We start from the raw sequence: 25,004 nt of genomic DNA, 5'->3' as shown, positions 1-25,004 counted from the left end.
GACCTAATTAGTGAGTGATAACAGTAAACTATTACTCACTTTTACTATTACTATTTGACTGTGACCTGAATCTGTGTATATGGAAGTAACTGAAAGTCTCTTCCTTCCAGATGAGATTGAACCATCTTTAAAGCATTTTAAGTTCTTTAGAAGGAAAAGAACAAAATTGTTCAGGCAGTTTCTTTCCTTACCAAATGCAAACTGTCAAAGGATCTATGCACTGTTTCTGTATTTTCATTTCTACTCAACAGGTGCTATATTCAGTTTTTCCAAAACAAAGAGGATGGATATACAAACATACCTTTATTTAACTCATTTGCTTAAATTTGAATTTACTTACAAATGGGAAGGTGACAGTTTTTGAGATTTAAATTATTGGGCAAAAGACTTTTTGTTGTTGTTGTTGTTATTTATAAGTAATGTATCCTACTGAAACATATTCCAGTACCCACCCAAGGTGGGTAGTCTGTTGTTTTTTATTTTGTAACATTATAAATCTCAGATATTCTAATTTTGAATACTTTCATCATATAAAACCACTGCTTTTTTAGGAAGCTTCTAAATCCTATTTTTCTTCTGTTATCTACATTAGGTAGTCTGAGTTTAATTTTGGTAGTTTTTAGTTCTGCTCATAATCAAAAATAGTAGTAGGCATTTCTGATTTTGCTATTTCTCTCATGGAGACATGGCATTTTGAGCATGTTTGGTTATTTTCTCCTCCACTTTGAAAGTGTGATTTGTGGAAATTTATAGGACTACCAAATGTAATTAGTACCTGAATGTTTGTATTTAAATATTATGGATTGGATAATTAAAGTACTGAATATTTGCATAAAGTGATGTTACATTTTTATGCTATATTAAGTAGATTTATATAATTCCTCTACTATGATAGTTAGAATTACCATATTAGAATTTTATGTTTTTGTGGTTTTGAGTTGTTAAGGGTCATTTTTTTGTGTGTGCATATTTGTGTTTTCTTTTAAACAAAAAAGTTCCCCTAACTGATTCAACCTCATTTCTTGGTATTTTTCCCCCCCTAGATTATTAACAAAACAGAATTAATATGTAGAAGATTATGCTGCCTCTTCCCTTTTGCTCTTAACTATTTCTTATAAGCAGTATCAAATCAGCTGTTATTACAAGGCAAGTTTCAGGATGTTTTTTGTGCACATATGCATTCACCAACCTGTTCTTTGCACTGCTTTGAGTTAACCTTTGTTTTCTAGACTTTAGGTTATCTTTCAAGTAATATTTGGTTTTTTTTCCCTTAGGCTTATCCTTTTTATTCCCTTTTGCTTTTTCACTCTAGTACCCTTTGCTACTTGAATTAGAGTTACAACTTTATTTTTCCTATAGAGGTCTTTTAAAAAACTGTTGAGGCTATCTTACTAAAATTTTCTGTCCTATGGCATTACCTATGTAAAATTTATACCACTGAAGCTTTTTTGTTTTTAAATTTTCTTTCTATAGGTTTAAAAATACATCGTTTGGCTTACTTTAAGTGGTTACTTAAACAATAATTGCTAGTTTTATTAAGATGAATGCAAATGATTTGTTCTTTAGATCACATTTTTGGGGGAGTGTCCAGTGAGTTCACAGAATAATTTTGATTACAGCCGTTTTCAGTAAACTTCATGATTAAAGTACACAAAAGTAAATTTTCTCTTTAAATCAATATTACTGCAGTATTACAAACAGTACTACAGTTGGAAATTTGACAGATAATCTTATGTATATGTTTCAATCTTGAGCAACCTAGTTTGTGTAATTCAAGTTGGCAAATTAACTTAAAGCTTTGAATTTAGCTTTTTACATCCAGATTGCCAAAGATCATAGGTATATCCATAGGGGAGAAAGTGATAACAAGTGTAGTAGAAAAGGCTCAAGGTACAGTAAGTAATTGAATTTCTACATGCCATTCAAATATGAGAATTTTTATATTTACTACAAATAGCAGTCTATAAGGGGCAAAAAAGGCTTTTTAATGTCCACTGTATGGATTATGTCAGTGAGGCCTAGGCAGTTTTACAAGACTTGTAATCTGGAATATAATGAGTTATCAGAAATTTAGCAAGTGTGGTTTCCCTAAAATCTCATTATTCTGTCAGTCCTGTTCAGTGACTTAGCCTGTGTGTTTTGATACAGTTCTAATTTAGTAACATGCTTACATAAACTCATAGCTGTTACTCTGTAACAGAATGTTAAGCTTTCTAGTAACATGGCTATTTTAAAACTAAACAAATGACGGGAAAACCCTTAATCCTTAAAGTAATTCTAATAGACTTATTTTTATTCTGCTTCTTTTTAATGCTGTTTTCTTCTAGTTTACTATAGAGTAAAATTTTTCCAGGCACAAGTATTTACTTAAAATAAATACAGATTTGTTATTCAGCTAAAATAGCTGAAGTTTCTTCTTTAGCAGATGTACAGCAATGTATGTTTTCACTTCTCCATGCTTGTCACTGCTTTTATCTTACCCTAAAAAAAATCAACTCAAAAATTCTTCAGTGGAATTTGAGTTTTGTTTTTTTGTTTTTTTTTGCTAATCTTAGTTGTAGACCAATGGAAGAAGGTAATGAGATGTTGAACTATTTGGGTGGGGTGGGGGCCGAGGTGGGATTCTCTGAATGCTTTGTATGTATTATTGGAGACAATGTATTTTGGAACTATATGTATGTATTATATTGGACTAGAATGCCTCTCCATTAGTATAGTTACCCGTGCATGCAGAATCAGTGTGACAGAAGGTGCATGAATATTTTCATCAATAAAATGGCACTGACCTTTCCAGCTTGCACTCTTATGAGTAGTTCGCATGTAATTCATTCATTTGCTTTTATGATGCTGGCTGAATAATTTTTATGAACATTTTTATAAAGATGCAGTGATCTCTTTTGTATAACAGTTTTCTAATGTCAGTCCATTGAATATTACTCATTGAAAGAATAATAACCTTCAAATTTGTGATTCATAGATAATGAAGCACCATTTAACTGTTAGTGTTAACTGTTTAGAAACTTATGAGATGGGCATTTAGAGTTTGAGTTGTGAATACCAAAACTGAAACTGCACCTTTAAAGTATTTTGGGTATATGCTGTTAGTGTATTTTTATTATGATTATGTAAAACTATAACAGTTTACTGCCAACAGCTTGCATTGCCAACTGCTGATTTTTTTTCTTTTAATAATATGCTGCATGTAGATAAAGATGACCTCTCCCCACCTACTGAGGTTTGGGATGTAGACCAGGGATTAATAAGTAAACTGAAGGAACAGTACAAGAAGGAACGAAAGGGGAAGAAAGGGGTGAAGAGTAAGTGCAGATTCTATTATAATTTTTGTATACCAATCTCTTAGAAAAAAATTCTTCAACTCTTGCTTTTTTGTGTGTGTGTACCTTTTTTTGGTTTCATTGGGGGCAACTAACTTTAAACTTTGTTGTATAATTAAAATTTATTTGAATATAACTTAGGCTGTGTTATTAATCAAGTGAAAAATCATTTTAAATAATGTTAATAAGGATGAAGGAAAGGTTTCAAGGGAGGTTTTCTGTTTGGTTTAAAGCTTTAAAAATTTTACCAATTTGTAAGGAATATTGGCCTTGGAATTAAAGTAACAAATTAAAAAATGTTTTAAAAATTAAAAGTAACAAATTTGTTCAAAAGGGAGAAATTATAAATTTCCTTGTTTTTGATAAATAGGGTATTATAGCTATAACCAACTCTTGCCCAGGTTATATTTCTTAGTTTGGAAATCTTTAAGTATAGTGAATATAAAAGCCCTTTTCATCATTGCTTCTTTCTGGTCTTAATCCAACAGCAAAGCAGGAGGACAGCAGAAAAATCTCTCCTGGGTGGTATTTTGTTGACTACTGTGGTGGAAGGCTAATAAGAAGGGTAGTGATGCCAGTAAGGTTTGTTTGGTCTCTAGCTGAGTAACTTTTTTTCATAGTATTTTTCACTATGTTGCATATGATCAGCGTACTGTGAAAGTATAAATTCAGCTATAGCACCTCTCAAGTGATACAGTTCATTTCCATTTTTTGAATCAAACTTTAAAAACAGCCACATGAAAAGTATCTTCAGACTTTTGAGTATTAAATGAAGAAACTTGAAGCTCACTTTGGGGAAAACTTTATTTTGAACTGGCTGTTGATTCTTGCTAGTCTCACTTTTTTGACTATGTCAAGGACAAAGTGATAGCAAAGGCTAAAACCATATAGGCATTCTTTTTATATTCCTTGACAGAGGAGTTTATAAAATGGCAGGTGTAACTGAAATGCGTGTAAGTTTTTTGCAGTAAAACTTTTTAAATGGTTTAATTTATTGTGGAAGCTAATAAGGGGAGTTTTGGGAACTTGTTACACAGTTTTCTTTTCTAAAATTATGCTAATTTGCTATGCATGTGAATGAAAAGAAACTTTTCTAAGAAGTTTCAGATTATACAGTGAATTGCTTATTGTATTTAAAAACATTTAGTGCTGGGCAGGGGCTGTGTTCAGCTCTAACATCATTTACCTACGTAATTCATGCATGTTTAGTATAAAAGTACTTTTGCATGATTGACTATTTGAATATAGACATGAAACATTGGAATTTGGGGGTGTAGGTCTTTTTAATGAAATGTAATTTATTTTAATATTAGATTATTTATTATCTGCGTGCTGTTTATGAACTGACTTATCTTTTGATTTCTTTAGAAAATGTTAGATAATGTTGCTTAATTTAAAATATAAATACCCCCCATTTTTTCCTCCTGATATGATTAGATCTTTTTGAGGTTTAGAAAATAATATATAGGTCAGTTGAAGGTCTTTTTCAGTTGTAGGCCTTGAACCTATCTAGAAAATGTTACACCCACATCTTTAAGAAATACTAGAAACAAATCAACTGAAGCTAAAATTCAAACCCCCATAACATTTGAATTTAATTAACTTTTAAAAGTAGGACCATTGTATCAGTTTTATTTGCCTGTTTAGCTGACATTTCATAGAAGACATCATTTCATATCAATAAGTATTCCTCTGTATAACATGTTTTCAGGGTTTTTTTAAACCATCTACCTTGTTGTGAAATATAAGATTGGAGAACTATGTGAAGCGAACAAAGGATACAAATTAGAAGTTGGGCCCGCAGAGCTATGCCTGAGGCTCTCATGTCTCAGTATTGGGGTTTTGTTTTTGTTTTTGTTTTTGCATTGTTTTATTATCTAGATACGTACTCTGTTATTTAGCCAGGTCTTTTTAATTTTGGTTTTCTTTCTTTCTTTCTTTCTTTCTTTTTTTTTTTTTAAAGGAACTAACTTTGTCTATATAATAATAAAAAGTAACACATGCTTGTTACCCAGACAGTGTAAGAAGTATAATATCTAGAAACATAAAAATGTGAAAAGACCCACAATCTTAATACTTAGAGATTAATATTTGACATACATCTTTACAACTTTTTCCAAGTGTTGTCTTTTATATAAACCACCTTTTTAATTTTTAACAAAAATATTGTAATATTTTAATTCATTTTTGTCTTAAATGTTTTATAGTCATCTGAAAAAGATATAATTTTAATGATTACATAGTTTTGCAGTTGGTAGATTTAACCTGGCCTCCGTTAGTTAGACCTTTATATTATTGCTCATTTTTAATGTTCTTAGAAATGTCTGGGTCTTAAGGTTGCCTCTATATATGTACATATAAGATTTACAGCAAAATGTCTCAGGAATGTATTAGGAGGTAATGTGTTTCTTTTTGCACTTATTGTGAATTTAAATAAAACCTTTTGCCCTTGAATATATCAAGTTCAGTATGAACCTGTTGGCTCTGAATCCCTGATGTGGAGATAAAACTTAAGGAAATAAAAAACTTTTTTCAGTTGATGGATCATAACTTCTGTCTTAATCTAGGTAGATTAACATTAATACAAATATATCATTTTATATGAAAGGGATAATTCCTGTATTTTCATATTCTTATTACCTGTTTTTGTTGAGTTTTATTCTGATATTTTATTAGATATAGCTTTGTGCAAGATAGAATAATTTGTAAGCTGCAGTCTTGATTTTTATTTCCTTTATTCCAATATATGAATGAATTATACCCACTGGATCATAATACTACATTTCCACAGATTTTTTTCTAGCTTCTTAGAGGGAAGAAAATTTTTTGCTAATTTTACCATATAGATTCAGCAGATGTAACCCAACCTAAATGCTTTTTTTTTTTTAATGGAAAGAAAAAAGTGGTGAGAATATCAGTTTTTTAACTTTGTAAAGACTCAATCATGATCTGACTCTTAAATGGAAGAGTCCAGAGCTGAGAAACTAGTGGTTATTTGTCTTCTAACTTGTTTACTTCACTATACCTTTCCTTTTTTCCACTTGAGGCAAAAGAAAATGATTTAAATGTGAACTTTGCCTTGGACTGTAGATATAATTTAGTATTAATTTCATGCTAAGTGCCATATACTTAGGAGATATACTTTATTAATACTTATAAAAGTAGAAAACATGAAACGTATAAGAGACTTGATGGAGTTATTTTGTTCTCAGGCTTCAAAAGTGTTAAGCTTCCCTTTTTAAACTTTTTTTTTTTTTTAAAGATTTTATTTATTTACTTGACAGACAGAGATCACAGTGGGCAGAGAGGCAGGCAGAGAGAGAGAGGGGGGAAAGCAGGCTCCCTGCTGAACAGAGAGACCGATGTAGGGCTCGATCCCAGGACCCTGGGATCATGACCTGAGCTGAAGGTAGAGACTTTAACCCACTGAGCCACCCAAGCGCCCCTACTTTTTAACTTTTTATTTTGACATAATTTCATACTTAAGGAGAAGTACAGTTGCAAGAATAGTACAAAGAATTCCAGGTAATTTTCACCCAGACCCCCCAGGTGTCAACATTTTACTGCGTTTGCTTTATTCTTTCTCTGTAAATATATACATTTATTATTTTGAATAGTTCAAAAAATGAGTAGGTTGCAGATATGTTGTTCCTCAAATGGTTTAGCATATGTTACCTGACAACAAGAACATCCTCTTAAGTGACCACAGTACAGTGATGAAAACCAGGAAAGTAATTGATACAGTACTGTTATCTGACCCACAATTCAGTTTTCTTTCATTCTTTAATAATTTCTAAAGGTTCTATAATTGGGCAAGGGAGTCAGGGAGAGTTTCTAAATTTATTGTTATGTTAAAATTTGGTCTGGTATGATTTTTCTAGAGAAGTTTTTGGTGGTGTGCATTTTGCTGTGTTATTTACAGCTCAGTAAAAGCATGTAAATCAATAACAGAAATCACTGTGGAGCATCTAGAGTAAGTGTGAAGCATCTGAAATTTGGAAAAATATGAGGAAGGAATTAAAAAGTTTTTAAGACTTCCTTAGATTTTTGTCTGCTTCAGGGTTTCTACGTGGAAAGTTTAAATTGTGAATTGTAATATGTTTTCTTTTATAGATGTTCTTACTGTATGGCTTACTACTCCTATGCTATTTAAGACTTCTAAAATTGAGGCTTATTAAAATAGTCATTTCATATCTTTCCTTCAAATGATTCATAGGCTTTTCCCATTTCAAAGACTCACATTCTGAGAACATATATGTTTACAGTTCTAGTTTTTAGTGAATGAATGAACTTGTCTTAATTTTTCTCATGATTGTCATTTGTGCTAATTTTCCTGTCTTTTCCATGTATAGAATATGATTGTCATTCCCCTTCTTAACTGATGTTACAGAATTGCTGCACATCCTTTGACTTGTCAATACATTGGAAAAGGAAAGTCTTTTCACTTTTTCAGTATTTTTAAAATATAATTTATTAGTGGGGCGCCTGGGTGGCTCAGTGGGTTAAGCCGCTGCCTTCGGCTCAGGTCATGATCTCAGGGTCCTGGGATCGAGTCCCGCATCGGGCTCTCTGCTCAGCAGGGAGACTGCTTCCCTGTCTCTCTCTCTGCCTGCCTCTCCGTCTACTTGTGATTTCTCTCTGTCAAATAAATAAATAAAATCTTAAAAAAAAAAAAATATATATATATATAATTTATTAGTGAGTGTCCTGGATTGTTTTCTAGTTTTTAAAAAATTTTATATTAGTTTTTGTCACTTGTTACTCCAGATCCAGGATGACAAACCATCGACAGAAATGTAATATTTTTGTCAAGTGTGACTTTTGTCCAAATATCTATACATTGGACATTTTAACATTTAAGGAGAAATTGTTCTTTTATAGCAGTAACTTTTAGTAGGCTTTTAAAAACAACTTGGTGCACGCTGTAAAATATTTGGTATTTTTAAAAAGATGTTATTTATTTATTTACTTATTTGAGAGAGACAGGGAGAGAACATGCGCACATACACACAAATTCAGGGAGGGGCAGAGGGAGAGTGAGCATCTCAAGCAGACTCCTTGCTGAGTGTGGAGCCCCACACTGGGCTCAACCAGTTCCATGACCCTGAGATCATAACCTGAGCCAAAATCAAGAGTCAGACATTTAACCCACTGAGCCACCAGGTGCTCCAAATATCTGGTATTTAAGCTGCTTCTGTTACAAGAGAGTATAAATTTGAAGAATCCATAAAACAGTTAAGTATTCTCTTATATCAAATCAAAGAAAAAAATAGTTGTCTCTTATGAAAGGGTTGCAGCTTGTTTTGTATTTCCTGTTTTAATTTCACACCTTTATTTATGCATATATGTATATATGCATGCATGCTCCACACCTAGCCCAACATAGGCTTTGAACTCAGGATCCAGAGATCAAGACCTGAGCTGAGATCATGAGTCAGACACTTAATTGAATGAACCACTGAGCTGCCCCTGATTTCACATTTTTAAGACAGAACATTGAGTTCAACTCATACATATATTTTTTTCCATCCCCATAAGACAGTACCTTAACTTACACATTTTGACAAGGATTAGAAAGTATCAGATTGATACTCTTTATAAAACTACAGATTCACTTTGTAGCTAACTATCTTAACTTGACCTTTTGACAAGGGGTCAGAAAGTACCAGCTTGATATTCTCTGAATCAGTACACTTTTTTAAAACTATGGAATCACTTTCTAGCTGAACTAGTTTTTTTTTCTTAATATTGTGATGTTATTTTTTTTAAGATGATAGTTTTCGTGTGAAAGCTTTTATTTTATTAGAACAATAATGAGAAAATAGAACAGATGTAGCAGACATAACTAAATAAACTTACTGGGGTGCCAGAGTGGCTCAGTCAGTTAAGCATCTGCCTTTGCGTCAGGTCATGGTCCCAGAGTCCTGGGATAGAGCCCTGCCTCAGGCTTCCTGCTCAGCAGGAGCCTGCTTCTCCCTGTCCTCCCAACTCATGCTGTCTCTCACGCTCACTCTCTCTTTCTCTCAAATAGTTAAGATCTTTTAAAAAATATAAAATAAATTTTATCTTTTCCAGATTGCCTGCTAACAGTTGCTTTCACTTTAGAATATAAGGTTTGGGGTGCCTGGGTGGCTCAGTGGGTTAAGCTGCTGCCTTCGGCTCAGGTCATGATCTCAGGGTCCTGGGATCGAGTCCCGCATCGGGCTCTCTGCTCAGCAGGGAGCCTGCTTCCTCCTCTCTCTCTCTCTCTCTGCCTGCCTCTCTGCCTACTTGTGATCTCTCTCTGTCAAATAAATTAAAAAAAAAAAAAGAATATAAGGTTTGATTGACAAAGGGGGGGCACTTATGAGGAAGGGAAAATGTTAGATTCAGTAAAACACTTGAGTACTTACAGTAATAGAGTCTATAGAAAGATAAACTCCATTAAGTCCTGAATATGTGTGTTTGAGAAGAGTATGGGTTTAAAAACATGAACACAGCAATCATCTGTCCTTAGTTTGGCTTACACATGCCATAATTAGTCTATTGTTCGTTGTCCTATAATCTGTTTAGAGGATTATACATTTTGCAAATTGGATGGTCATGGTTAAGAGGTAGATGGGTTGTTATATAATTCAGAGTAGTAAAAAAGTTTTTCTTGGGGCACCTGGGTGGCTCAGTCCATTAAGCTCATGACTCTGATTTCAGCTCAGATCATGATTTCAGGGTCATAAGATTGGGCCCTGTGTCAGGCTCTGCACTGAGTATGGATCCTGCTTGGGATTCTTTTTCTCCCTCTGATCCTTTCCCTGCCCTCTACCTAAAAAAAGAAAGTGTTTTTCTCGTTGTTCAGTTTGATAAAGTATTTCTCCTATAAAGTGCAACAGTAATTAAGAATCAGGCTTTATCTAATAAGTGCTTAATGAGTTTTCATTTAGGCCTTGATTATTTTTGTATGTTTAATATTCTTTATTAATATGTTTACAGTTTTCTTCCACTTTTTTTTTTAAGATTTTATTTATTTATTTGACAGAGATCACAAATAGGCAGAGAGGCAGGCAGAGAGAGGGGGAAGCAGGCTCCCTGCTGAGCAGAGATCCGGATGCAGGGCTGGATCCCAGGACCCTGAGCTCATGACCTGAGCTGAAGGCAGAGGTTTAACCCACTGAGCCACCCAGGCGCCCTGTTTACAGTTTCTTATTACTGCTAATTAGTCTTCAAATTTATTTGAAGTTGCATTTTGTTACATTTATTATAGTTAGAATATTGGGTAGATTTAGAAAGAGAATGAATACACATTAAATTTGTAGTTGAAAGGTATTCTGTAAACTAGGGACTACTTAAGACTCATATCTAATTATGAAATCTGCTTTCTTAAGCAGCTTTTGGGCACTAGAATTAAAGCGGGGTTCTTACATTGTCTCCTGAACTTGGCACTGTGACACACAAAGACTAGTGTTTGGCTCTAGTATGAAAAAATAATTAATAGTTATTACATAATTTGGGACCTTTAGTTTAAACAATAACTTTCATGTTATCTCCTATTTTTCCTTTTCTTCCGTGTTTCTCAGTCTATGTGTTCAGGAAGATTATGACTTCACATGTGGGATAAAACTTGAGCTCATCTTTATTATTTTTGATATTAGCATCATGAAATTATCTGTAAGACAATATCTAATAAAGTCATATGTTATGGTACATGCAAGTATAATAAGAATGAGCAGGGAAAGATTAGCAAAGGCTTTAAGAGGAGAGCTGGAAGTGGTTTGAAGGAATAAGTACAATTGTGGTAAGAGCATGGTAGAGGTAGAGTGTGTGTGTGTGTGTGTGTGTGTGTGTGTGTGTGTGTGAGATGAGGAGGCTAAAATCAGGGAGATTTGTGTTGTGGAGCATTAAAAGATGAGATCAAATAGGAAAAATAGGATCAGATCATGAAGCCACATGCAAGGTGTAAAGTACAAGATTTTAGTTAGCTTTGATCCAAAGAAGTTAAGGTGCCACTTGTGGTTTCTGAATTAGGGGTGATAATTGTGATAATTTTAGAAAATTAATTTGTGGCTTTCCAATTTTGTAGAAGGTAAGTGGGGCTGGGGGTTAGGAAAACTAAAGGAATCTATGGCGGTAATTGATAAGAATGAAAGCTTTGATTAGAAAAATGTCAACAAGGTAGATTAAGCTGAAGCATAATAGAGGAGAATTTTTTTTTTCTTGGTAGGGAAAATTCTTTTTAAAAACAACCCTACCCCCATTTTAAAAGTTGAGGAATTTTTAAAGAAAAGATTACTTATTTTTAGTTATATTGTTGGGGGAGTGTGCAGAGGGTGAGGGAGAATCGCAAGCAGACTCCCCAGGAAGCATGGAGCTGGATGTGAGGCTCAGTTCCACAGTCGTGACCTGAGCCAAAATTGAGAGTGGGACACTTAACTGACAGAGCCATCCAGATGCCCCTACAAGTTGAAGAGGAATTACTAAAATGTAGTTGCAGAATTTTAAGAATAGAAACCAGAGCAAAGGTGATGATACTTTTAAGTGGGGAAGTTAAAAAGGAGAGCTATTTGTGAGTAAAGATAACATTTTCTTTTATGTCGAATTTTAACTGATGGTTAGTTTTTAACAGTTGGCAGTTTCTCAGTTGTTATAGAATTTGTTTGTAGTTATTCTGTATCAGGGAGAAAATCCTCACATAATCCCTGTGATAATTATTTTAGAAAATTCAGACTATTTGGCATACTGCCTACTTCCATGCAGCAGTAAAGATACTTAAGCATTTCTGAGAAATTAGGGATTACTGTTAGGACAATAAATGTGTAAGATTTCACCTGTTCCCATTAATTCTTAACATCTCACTGCCTAGCATTTTGTTACGGATACATGGATGAATGATAGTTTCTATAGAGTTACTAATATTCTAATAGCCATAGTGAAATTTAATAATTAAGTAGCTGTTAGTCCATTAATACTGGCTTTAGTAAAGTCATAAATATAAAGTCATAGTAAATATAAATAAATATAAGGTCATAATGTGTGACCTTGGGTTTGCCTGTTTTGTTTTTACTTGATACTGACTACAAAATACTTTCTTTTGTCTTTTCAAAAATTTTTTTGACATTCTTAAAACTGTTTTCTTTCAAAATACTTAAGATAATAGTTCTGTCATTTTTGAAGTTCATAGTTAAAGAGATCTCACAGTACTGCAGATGCTTTTGAGTTTTGTATATTTTGGCCTGAATAATCCAGGCAACAACTGAAATTCTCTCTTTAAATTTATGGCCTGTGACAGTGTTGACTTTTCATACTACTATGAGAATCTCAGAGCACACATGGGTAAATGAAACTTCAGATCTAGGAAGAGTGAAAAAAAATTGAGAAAAATTGGGGTTGCTTTGTTAATGACACATTTGTGGAAGTGTGGCAGGAAAATATCCATATGAACACCAGGGAGAGTCAATTATTTGTTGCCTCATATAAAAATCATGTGTACTTATTTAACTTTTTATGATAGTGAATTAAATTGGAAAAAAACTTGTGTTTTATTCTGTGCATTGTTCAACGTTAATCATCTTAAACACCAAAATTGCCTTTTAAGGGTACTTATGTCTGTGAGCTTATAGAGCTTTGGTTGAATGATGGAAGACTCAATTTTATATATAGATATAAAACATAGTGGGTATATATTTCACTACAGAAATTATGAATATATTATTTAAATCTTTTTAGTATCTTTGGAAATATTTGAAATATTTCAGTTTGGAAAACTGAAGATCTATTTATCTGAGATTTTTATAACTGGAACTTCTGAAAAGTAGCCTGTTTTGTTAGTAAATTAGTTTTAAGGCTGCTAGCAAGTCAGATGGTAGCCATGAAATGAACCTCTACAGCCAACATTAATTTACTGGGTTCAACAGGACAAAACTCTATGACATGATAACTGATTTGAGAGATAAATTGTCCCTCATCCCTTCAGGACTTTTTTTAAGAGATGGGGGGAGAGAGGGAGAAAGGAGGGAGGCAGAGGGAGAGAGAGAATCTTAAGCAGGTTCTGAGTTGTGTGGGGCTTGATCTTATAACCCTGAGATCATGACCTGAGCAAAATCAAGGGTTGGATGCTTAGCCAACTGGGCCATGCAGGTGCCCCCCCTTCTAATCAGTCAAGGTCAGCCTCTACTGGAATGACTGATTATAAAGGTGTAAGAGCAGAGGAAGATAAAAAATATAGCTACTGTGTTTACTTATATTGCAGAAGACATTAATCTCCTTAATATTGTAAATTTGCTGCTGTTTTAAAGTGCTGAAGATCTGCTTGCATGATCTTGAGAGAGGGTTTGGGCACGCTCTTTTTTTTTTTTTTTTTAAGATTTTATTTATTTGTCAGAGAGAGGGAAAGAGAGCAAGCACAGGCAGACAGAATGGCAGGCAGAGGCAGAGGGAGAAGCAGGCTCCCTGCTGAGCAAGGAGCCCGATGTGGGACTCGATGCCGGACTCGATGCCGGGATCATGACCCGAGCCAAAGGCAGCCGCCCAACCAACTGAGCCACCCAAGCGTCCCTGGGCAGGCTCTTGATAAAATTGTCTTAAGGATTTTGGAGTTTGTGGCTTCCCCCTCCCCTTTTGAAAGAGAGATCACGAGCAGTGGGGAGGGGCATAGGAAGGAGCAGGTCCCTGCTGAGCAAGGAGCCTGATGCAGGACTCCATCCCAAGACCCTGGGATCATGACTTGAGCCTGAGGCAGACACTTAACTGACTGAGCTACCCAGGCATCCCGAATTTTTGACTTTTATGTCTATATATTTTACTTTTGTTTTTAATGTTAAGCGGAGTTGTTTCTGCCATAAGTCAATTGAGAGTACTGTCCTGAAATCTAATTTTAGCTCACAGATCAGGAAGATAGTAGTTTAATAAAGGACTTTAAGGAGCACATATGGGAAGAAACTGTTTAGTCACTTTGTCATATTGCTTGAATTTAGCACCTGACAATAACTACTACCTTCTTGGAAGACATCTAAATTCCTGACATTGTACTTGGAACTTTACTTATAATTTCTAAAAATATATGGAACAGATGCCTAATTTAATTATTTTAGAAGAAGGGAATAGAATTATTGTTTAACTTGGTACCAGATATATACTATCTAGTATATTCTAAAAATGTATCTAAACTAGAAATGTGTAGGAAATGAAAGTACTACTCGGACATTTTTACCAAAATTTATTTTAGCTGAAGTTGTATAGATATACTTGAGTAACTTAGAATTCTAGGTCTGGATAGTTACAATTCTAAGTTATGAGACTGAATTCTCATCAAAGGTTTATTGTGATATATGAGTATATAAGATAATTTAGTATCTAATAATTTGGTGTATAGACTATATTTCATTATTATTTCTGCTTGTGCTGTATAAGGGAATTTGATGCCCCAGTTAAGTATTTTTGAATAGCTTGGTTTTTTGTTGGTGTTTTTAAGGGTTTTGTTTATTTATTAGAGAGAGAGCACACAAGTAGGGTGAAGGGCAGAGGGAAACGCAGACCCCTTGCTGAGCAGGGAGCCCAACCTAGGGCTTGAACCATGATGCTTAACTAACTGAGCCACCCAGATGCCCCACCTTGTTGTTGTTGTTGTTGTTGTTTAAGAGATCTTGAATAGTGCATTTTCAGTACAGTTAAAGTTAATTTTGCATTTTTCCATCAAAGTCATCTCTGCATGTATTTACCATTCATCATAATCTGTGATGAAATTTGAAGTAAAGAAAATTGCTAAAATAATAAAACGAAAACAAAATATATTAAAGCATGAAAAACAACAGGAATAGTAAAATAGTCTGCTGATTTTTCCAGATTTCTTTTTCACTATTAAGCTATTTACTTGTTTTACGTTAGGAGGTATTTTCTATGCATGTGCCAACTCCATTATTTATTTTAGCTATTTAAATGGCTTAGCTTCCTTAGCTTTTGGTCTACTTTAACAAATAATACTTGGAAAACTTGCTAATGTAAACTGTAGGTTTTGTAATTTAAGTCAAAGCATACTAGCAGAAATAGAGACCCTTTTAAATGTCTCAAACCATTGACCTCTGGAAATAGCCAGTCAGGGCCCACACTACACAAAAATCAGTTTAGAGCTCTGTATGTATATGTGTACTTTTTTTAAAAATTTTTTTTTCTTTTGGATTTTATTTTGGAGGGATAGAGTGAATGAGTCAGGTGAGGGGCTGAGGGAGAACCTCAAGTGGACTTCCTGCTAAGCCCCAATGTGAGGCTCAGTCCCACGACCCATGAGATCATGACTTGAGCTGAAACAAAGAGTTGGATGTCCAATCGCCAGCTACCAGGCATCCTGTGTATGTGTACTTTTTAAAAAAAAAATTTAAATCAGTGATCTAACTTGTTAATGATGGAAAGAGGAGAGGGGGCCAATAAGCATGAACCTCATTATACTTTTTAAGGGATAAATCTTTCATTAGAGTTTGTTATTTAAAAAGATGCAAATTCAACTTTGACTTACAGCTGAGAAGGGAGTATTAGAGTTCATAATCTCTTATTTCAGTGGCAGTTTTCCAACTTTATGCTTTCTTGTTGAAGTTCGTATTCTACTCCATTTTGTAAAGGAAGTGTTTTTAACCAGACTGTTTTCTTTCCAACCAGACCATTTTTTAATAAAGATTTAAGATATACCATGTCACCACTGGCATAAGTGGAATTAATTATTTGACTGTGTTCTTTAGGTTTGATAAAATTGAAGAAGAAAGGGTTCGTTTGATATGTGAATTATAGGTTTCCTTAGTCAGTGGAGTGTCCATAAAAAGGAGAATTAGTTATAGAAGTATGAAAAGAACCTTGTTATAAGATCCCATTTTGTAGACCATAAAATTTCCAAAAAAGGAAATGCTAATATAGTAATAGTATTCTTAAATTGCGTGATGAAATCTCTTAGGTTAACTGATAAAAAGTATCAAAATTTCCTTTATTAAAAACTACTTTTAATTTTGGTTCTTTGAATTGCTAATGACTTTTTATATGTTTATGCAGTCATTTGCTGTAATTAGTTATAAATAAGATGAATTTATAGAATAGAAACTAATTCCCTCTGTAGAAAAACAAGGACAAATAAATTGAGTATTTACTGTGATTATTGTATACCCCAGTGATGGGTGATTATGGAAAGTAGAAATACATAGCTATATGTAATAAATGCTGAATGAGCAGTAAGCTTGCTATGATTAAATAAATATATGTATATAGCGTGAGATGGAGAAATGTAATCATATGCTTAATTAGAAATCTGGTTAAAAGTAGTTAAAACTGCCCAGGTACTTAGCTTCACATGCCCCTAAATTTCTCAACAGCTGATCAGAAATAATCTCTGCAAAAGCTCTATATAATAATGCAGAATAATTTGTTATTATGTTAAAAGTAATTTATTGGGCTTTTATTAAGATTTGTGTTAATGAATGTGTAATTGTGAGTGGGAGGAATTGTGGCAGTTTGTTCTAATTTGTCTTATAAACAAATTATGAAATTAAAAGAAAAATTTGTCCTTATACTGGCTAAAAATGCTTTGAGAAAATATTACCTAATGAATTTTACATAGTTATTCTTAACATCATTTGAAATGGTTTTTTTAATAGTGTTTTGCAGCTTCTAATACTACCAATAACCGCATACTAGATTTTGGTAGGATCAATTCTGTAGATTTAGATTTAATAAGCATAATCATTGAAAGATTAAATACTACTGGTATATATATACTATATATATATATATATATATATACCTGTATATATATATATCTTGTCAGATTTACTCTAGATTGGTTGCTGACTCACAACTTCATTAGCTTACTTTGATAATAAATTATTATATTCTAAATAAAGGTAAATTTTACTTTTGCAGTAGTATATATTGAGGAGATGTTGACTTGTGTCTTAGAGTAATTTTCAATAGTATTAGTGATGACTGACAAATTTCATTACATCTGTTGTGTTTCTTATATATTGTTTATATCATTTTTGTAGGAACTTTTCAAAATTATTAATTAGCTTAGTTTTTAAATGTTTCTCTTAAATTTGCTCATGAATTTTAAATGTTTTTTTGACATGTTGAGTTGTTTTGTATTACAATGACTTGTGTACTTTCTTCTTGTATCTTCAGATTAAAATTTTGATTTCAAAGCATGTGTGGGATAATACTAAGAATTATTCCTTGTACTGTAACTGTTACAGCAAAATACTTATATAATAGTATAGCTATTCTGATTATGGCAGAGTTTGATGTTAACAGCAACAGATATTTAAAGTTGTAGAGTTAGTCAATATAGAATAGTTATTTTATTTTAGAAGTATGGTAAATAAAAGGAGAGTTAAAATAAGAAATCATAGTCAAAGCTTGAAAACTGGAAGGCATTTTGAACATCACATGGATTAACCTTTTACAGAAAGGAAGCTGACAGTTTTGGTTGTAGAACCATCCTCTTCTAGAACATTGTTGTTACTGGAGTAACCTGAGCAATTTAAGGCTTCATTTCAGTAAACTAGTAAACTGATAAATTGGATACCATTTACTTTTGAATACTTACATTAATTTTTATTAGGGACTAGAATACCTGGCACTTCTAAGCAAATACGATACAAAGCAAAAGGACTATAACATTTTAAAAATATTATAGTTCTAATTGTACCAAAGTGATAAGTAATTAATTTAAATAGACAAAGCACAAAGCTTATGTGGCCCCCCTCCTATCCCGGAATAATGTATCTAGTGCATATTTGATTTGTAGAAGATTATGTTGCAGTTTGTAAATAAGAAAATAAACATTTGTTTATTGATACTCAGTAATAGGATTTTTTGAGTGGAAGAAATAGGAGGGAAGTGGGAAAATAAAAAAAATAATTATATTAATATTGTAACTGTTAAGTGCTTACATTTCCCCCACAATATTGTCTTGTACTGTATGATTTTTCAGCATTTAAGAAGCGGTTTTGTTCTTTATAGCTGAACCAATAACGTTTCCATCTGGAGGAGGCAAGTCATTTATTATGGGTTCTGATGATGTTTTGTTAAGTGTACTGGGCCTTGGAGACCTTGCAGACTTGACGGTAACAAATGATGCAGACTATAGTTATGATGTAAGTGCAGTTTTATTTTTAATTTTTTAATGATTTAATAGAAGGCTCCTTATTTTTTTGGAAACACTTATAAAACAGAATTAATGTCAAGGTGCATGGAAAAGATAAGTTTAAGTGTGTCAATATGTTGATTTGAAGTGACATGTAGTTTTTCTTTTGTAATTACTTTGTGGTGCTTAAATTTTTCTTAGGTATTGTGGTGGATTAGCTAGAAGTTTGGGATGATTGATTACCTTATAATATTGGTTGATAAATATCTATCTTGAGTAGTCAACTCTCAATTATCTACTCAAATTGAGCCATATTTTGGTGTCAACAAGAGAAAAATAGGTAACCTGAATCACTTGCCTTCAGGATACTTCTTAAAAATTATGTTTTATTTTTGAACTTTTATTTTTGTAAGCATAATGTTAAAGTTAGCTTGCCATTTCCTGAATACTTAGTCCTTCATTTGAGGGATGGGGAGAGAATGGAGATTGGATGGGAAGGTAGTGTTCAGAGGTGAAAGTAGTCTTGGATTAAATTTTTTATAGACAATTAACACTCAATTGAGAGTTAACTATACTTGTTTAGATTTTGTATGAACGAATTTGCAGTTTTTCAGCAAATTTATTTGTTCCCTTTTATAGCATTTCTTTTTTTCTACGTATTATATTTAGATGAGCATGCTTTTTAGAGACACCAGTCTTGGTGGGCTGGATTATTCTCATTAATATTTTCAAAGTATATAAGCAACTAAATTCTAGTAAACTTTTGACTACTTTAGAAGTGGTTTCACAGCCTATCTTTACAGATGGAGAAATGAAGGTAAAAAGATTAACCTCTTACCAATATCAACAATAATAATGAAAATAGGATGACGATATTCCTAAAGTGTCTTTAGTTCAGACTTTTGGAAAGTACCTTAATTTGCTTCCTTTAAAAATTTCACATGCTAATTTTCTAAATGACAGCTGTATTGTTAATACTATTCGCTTGGATTTTTGGTAGTGATTTATTAATTTTTATTTTTTTCATGTAAAGCATTGCAGCATGGTAGTTTTTTTGTTGTTCTCATCTGACGTTTAATAGGACTTTTGGCTTTAGCCTGATGATTAGGTAAAACAGATTAAGGAACTCTTCATTTGATCTAGATATTTGAAAGCTAATTGAAGTTATTCTTCTTAGTATCATTTATTAAATTATAAAGATTTGTTATAAAGTTTTTAAGGTACATTAAATTTCCACTGGACATTTTAGCAAAGCAGTTTAATATATATATTTTACACACCAAAACACACAAAACTCCACTTGCCTATCAGTTTACGACTTTTACCACTAAATATTGCACTCTTTCTTTTTAGTTGCCTGCCAATAAAGATGCCTTTCGAAAGACATGGAACCCCAAGTATACACTACGTAGCCATTTCGATGGAGTACGGGCATTAGCTTTTCATCCTGTAGAACCTGTGCTGGTTACTGCCTCTGAGGACCATACTCTGAAACTTTGGAACTTGCAAAAAACAGTTCCTGCCAAAAAGCAAGTATTTTCATGTTAGCCTGTCTTTTTTTCCTTCTAAATTTGCTAATAATTATAAGTAATTATCCTTCTATATGGTTCTCTTTTTTAAAGCTTTCATTTGATCTTACCTAAGGATTCTTGAATGTCAACCAGTGATTTGCAGTTACTTAATTACCTTCTCCTCCCCCACCCTTGTACTTTCCTCTTTCAGGAGTGCCTCTTTAGATGTAGAGCCTATCTACACATTTAGGGCCCACATGTAAGTTTCGTTGAATTTGTGCTTAAATTAACAATCATAGTTATTGTTCACTATTACTTATGAATCCTCAAAGCTTAAAATTTTCTTTCAGTGTTTTATAGTAGAAAAGACATTTGTTAAGTAGTATTTCATTTGATTAATGATTGTATTAGTGAGAATATAATCTGTACTGTTCAAATTTAGGTTTTAAATTTTAAACAGTTTTTAGATACTGCATGAGTTTAGAGATTGGGGGGATACAGATATGTCTTCTTAGACTTTATAAGTAATTTTTTCCCTCTTTTCCTGTAATAGTGGTCCTGTTCTATCATTAGCTATTAGTTCTAATGGAGAACAGTGTTTTAGTGGTGGTATTGATGCAACCATCCAGTGGTGGAATATGCCTAGCCCTAATGTGGATCCATATGATACCTATGGTAAGTGAAAGGCTTAAAACATCTTTTTAAGTGAATGGAACTGACAAAATATTATTATAAGTTGCTTAAGCAAGTATTTGTCTTCTCATTTAGTTTTCATTTACTATTAATTTGCTTTATTAAATGGGGAAAATTAAGCAGTATCATACCATGGAATATTTAAGCCTGTGAATTGGTACTTTATTGTCCAAAAATTAAAAAATATATATATTAATTAAAACAATTAATTTTAGTGCTAGTTAACAAGAAGGAAAATAAAATGTAATGAACAGTTTTAAACTTAAGAAATAGTTTATATAGTTCAAAAATACTTAGCATGGGGTGCCGGGGTGGCTCAGTGGGTTAAAGCCTCTGCCTTCGGCTCGGGTCATGATCTCAGGGTTCTGGGATCAAGCCCCGCATCAGGCTCTCCGCTTAGCGTGGAGCCTGCTTCCTCCTTTCTCTCTGCCTGCCTCTCTGCCTACTTGTTATTTCTGTCTGTCAAATAAATAAATAAAATATTACAAACAAAACAAAACAAAAATACTTAGCAAAAGAAAGTAGAAACAAATAGTGGCACTGTGTAAATCAGTACAACTTTTTAGAGGACAAAAATTTCTTAATTAAGAGAACCCTTTTACCCACAAATTATACTTTAAAAAATTTGTCCCACAGAAATACCTATATCTGTATTCAAATATATTTATAAGGGCATGTTTGTAATTATAAGAAATTAAAACAAAAAGAATATTTATTAATATGAAAAGGTAGAATGAACAGTGATCTACCTAATGGTTGGTGCATTTAAAAAAAATTTCAGGAGTGGGACACCTGGGTGGCTCAGTCAGTTAAGTATCTGCTTTCCACTCAGGTCACGATCCTAGTGTTCTGGGATTGAGTCCCGCATCGGGCTCCTTGCTTAGCGGGGAGCCTGCTTCTCCTCTTGCTTGTGCTCGCTCTCAGTCTCTCTCTGATTGATTGGTAAATAAATAAATAAATAAATAACTTTAAAAAAATGTACTCTGACTCTAACATTGTTAGACATCAAAAATAAATAAATAAATAAATAGATAGATAGATAGATAGATAAATAAATAAAATCCAGGATCTCTTTGTCCTTTTTATTTAACACACACTTGGTGCCTGAATTTGTCAGGTATGGTGTTAAGCACTATATCAAGAAATAAGAGTTAGTCTAGTGAAAGGACAGACATCAAACAAACAAAGGGGTCCAGTTTATGGCTAGAAATTTTAATAAGCAGTATGAAGATATAGAAATACTACGGAAGATAAAGATTCTTTATCTTTATCTTTAATACGGAAGATTCTTTTAGATATAGTCCAAAATAGTGACATTTAAGTCACAGTCGAAAGGATAAAAGGAAACTTTTAGGGGGCATTTTGGTGGCTCAGCCAGTTGAGCATCCAACTCTTGGTTTTTGGCTCAGGTAATGATCTCAGGGTCATGGGATTGAGCCCTGTGAGATGCCCCACACTTGGCATGAAGTCTGCTTGAGATTAAATAAATAAAGTCTTTTTTTTTTCTTTTTCCTAAAGGAAACTTTCAGTAAAGAGTTTTTAATCCAGAAAATGACCCATAAATGTAGGGTTTATTATTTTTTTAAAAAGATTTTGTTTATTTATTTGACAGAGAGAGATCACAAGTAGGCAGAGAGGCAAGAAGAGAAAGAGAGGGAAGCAGGCTCCCTGCTGAGCAGAGAGCCCGATGCGGGGCTCGATTCCGTGACCCTGAGATCATGACCCAAGCCAAAGGCAGAGGCTTAAGCCACTGAGCCACCCAGGTGCCCCTAAATATAGGGTTTAAAAAGGTGACCTGGCTATTGTAAGGAGAATAGATTAGGGGTGGGAGAAATGGAGAAAAGAATACCAATTAATGTCGTAAAGTTATAATGTAGTAGTCCAGTAGACTAGTTGAGAGTTGATGTTTCTCCATGGTTGTAAAGATGGTAAATCACTTCATAGTGGACCTGGGGAAGTAGGGTAGAATAGGAAGAATCTACTGATAAATTGGATTGAGTGGATAAAGTGATGGATAAGTGATTCTTGATTTTGTTTCTTTTTAAAACAGCTTTATTGAGGTATAATTCACATGCTAAAATTCATCTTTTTATGTATACAGTTTTTACTATATAGATAATATATATATAGTTTTTACTATATTCACAGGGTTGTACATCCATTCCATTACCACTGTCTAATTCAGAACATTTTTATCACTACTGCTTTTTTTTTTTTTTGGACACGAACAATTGAGTATATTAAGAACAGGTGTGAGAGGATTAAAGATGGTGAGTTCAGTTTTTAGCCATATTAAGAGATGGCAGTATCAAGTAGCTGATATTAAGATATAGGAATAGATTGTATAACATAGGGAACAGTGTACTGTTTAGGGCATGAAGAGAAGACAGAGTCCTGAACAACTCTGATACTGGGAGGGTGACTAGAGCAGGAAAGCCAACAAAGGAAACTGAGAAGGAGTGGCCTTTGAGGAAGGAGGAAGTGAAGGAAAATGTGGGATCATGGAAGTATACCAAAATAAAAAACCATTTTGAAAAGAAGGAAGCAGTCTGCCCTTTCATATGTTGCTGAGAAGTCCAATAATAGGAGGATAGAAAGGTTCCTTTTTTTATATGACAAATAGGTCACCCAGGTCTTAGCCAGAGGTTAGATGCTGGGACAAAGACCCTAGGGTGAAGGTACCTGTGGGCAACTTTTTAAGGCACACTCTGGATGAAAAGCAGTGTGATAAAAATAACCAAGAAAATAATCTTCAAAGGAAGAAAAATTTCATTAAAGTTTTTGATAAAAGAGAGTTCATCATTGGTAATTTCAGCAAGGGCTGTTTTGGTGTAATGGTGGTATCAGAAAGCATATTACACTGATTAAGAGAGTGAATGAGAGGTAAAAAAAGCATTTTATTCAATATGCTCTTCTGCTGTCTGTTGGAAGGGTGATATAAGATTAATGAAGGTTTTTGTTTAAGTCAGGAGATTCTGGAGCATCTTTGTTTGCTGTGGTAATGATTCTAAGGAGAAGGAGAATTATTGTGTAGTACAGAAACTGTAAACATGAAATAAGTTAGTGAGTTGAGGGACGCCTGGGTGGCTCAGTTGGTTAAGCGTCTGCCTTCGGCTCAGGTCATGATCCCAGCGTCCTGGGATTGAGTCCCACATCGGGCTCCTTGCTTGGCAGGGAGCCTGCTTCTCCCTCTGCCTCTGCCTGCCACTCTGTCTGCCTGTGCTTGCTCTCGCTTCTCTCTCTATGACAAATAAATAAAATTAAAAAATCTTAAAAAAAAAAAAAAAAACCTGTTTAAAAAAAAAAAAAAAAAAGTTAGTGAGTTGAATGGAATCCAAAATTTACCTGGTAGAATTAGCCTTTGAGAAGAAGGTGGACAGTTCTTTATTCCTATCTGAAGGCAAGGAGAAGGTGGCTTTAGACACTTAGTAGATTGGATAGAGAAAAGATAAGGGGAGGGGTTTTTATTTCAGTGCTACAGTTTCTCAATGAAGTCTATAGAGATAATCATTCAAGTGGAAGGAAGTTTGGAAACTGAAAATTCCGGAGATGATAAGAAACAGCTGTGGAATGTGGGAGTTTGCTAGAGAAATAGGATTATAGGCCAGATGGTACACAGTGTTATTATTAGCCACCATGTCCATCAGATGATAAATGGGTAAATGAAACATAGTATATTCATACAATGGATATTATACAATAAAAAGAAGTAAAGTACTGAGGCATGTTACATCATGGACAAACCCTGGAAACTCTTTGCTAAGTGCAAGAAGCCCGTCACAAAAGACCGTCTGTATGAAATGTCCTGAACAGACAAACTTAAAAAAACAGAGTAGATTAGTGGTTTTGTAGTGCTGCAGAAAAGCAGGAAGAAGAATTGGGCGGTGGGGGGTGGGAATGGCTAATGAGTGATGAAGGTGTCCTAAAATTGATGTGCTGATGATTGTATAACTCTGTTAACATAATAAAAGCCATTGTATTTGGGCGCCTGGGTGGCGCAGTCGTTAAGTGTCTGCCTTCGCCTCAGCTCATAATCCCAGCATGATCCCAGGACCGAGAGATTGAGCTCCGTTTTGGGCTCCCAGCTCAGTGGGAAGCCTGCTTCTCCCTCTCCCGCTCCCCCTGGTTGTATTCCCTCTTACTGTCTCGCTCGCTCTCTGTGTCAAATAAATAATAAAATAATATACAGACAAAAGGTTGATATCTAGGATCTATAAAGAACTTCTCAAACTCAACACACACAAAACAGATAATCATATCAAAAAATGGGCAGAAGATATGAACAGACACTTCTCCAATGAAGACATACAAATGGCTATCAGACACATGAAAAAATGTTCATCATCACTAGTCATTAGGGAGATTCAAATTAAAACC

The 25,004-nt window shown here is 33.8% G+C and overlaps 1 protein-coding gene across 3 annotated transcripts in view; it reads left to right on the top strand.

Annotated features, from left to right (window-relative positions):
* The window catches only part of STRN3 (striatin 3), a 114,087-nt gene that overhangs the window by 75,053 nt on the left and 14,030 nt on the right, over positions 1–25,004 (top strand). The window contains exons 8-14 of one of the 3 annotated variants that reach the window (XM_032341481.1): positions 3,207–3,317; positions 13,210–13,285; positions 13,456–13,535; positions 18,300–18,433; positions 19,777–19,952; positions 20,146–20,193; positions 20,488–20,609. In XM_032341481.1, the coding sequence (XP_032197372.1) occupies positions 3,207–3,317; positions 13,210–13,285; positions 13,456–13,535; positions 18,300–18,433; positions 19,777–19,952; positions 20,146–20,193; positions 20,488–20,609 (747 nt within the window). The remainder of the gene's footprint in view (positions 1–3,206; positions 3,318–13,209; positions 13,286–13,455; positions 13,536–18,299; positions 18,434–19,776; positions 19,953–20,145; positions 20,194–20,487; positions 20,610–25,004) is intronic. The other 2 variants (XM_032341479.1, XM_032341480.1) reach the window with 2 other exon arrangements.

This window comes from Mustela erminea, chromosome 5 (genome assembly GCF_009829155.1).
Source record: "Mustela erminea isolate mMusErm1 chromosome 5, mMusErm1.Pri, whole genome shotgun sequence".
Lineage (NCBI taxonomy): Eukaryota > Metazoa > Chordata > Mammalia > Carnivora > Mustelidae > Mustela > Mustela erminea.
This window is presented reverse-complemented; position numbering and strand designations above follow the sequence as displayed.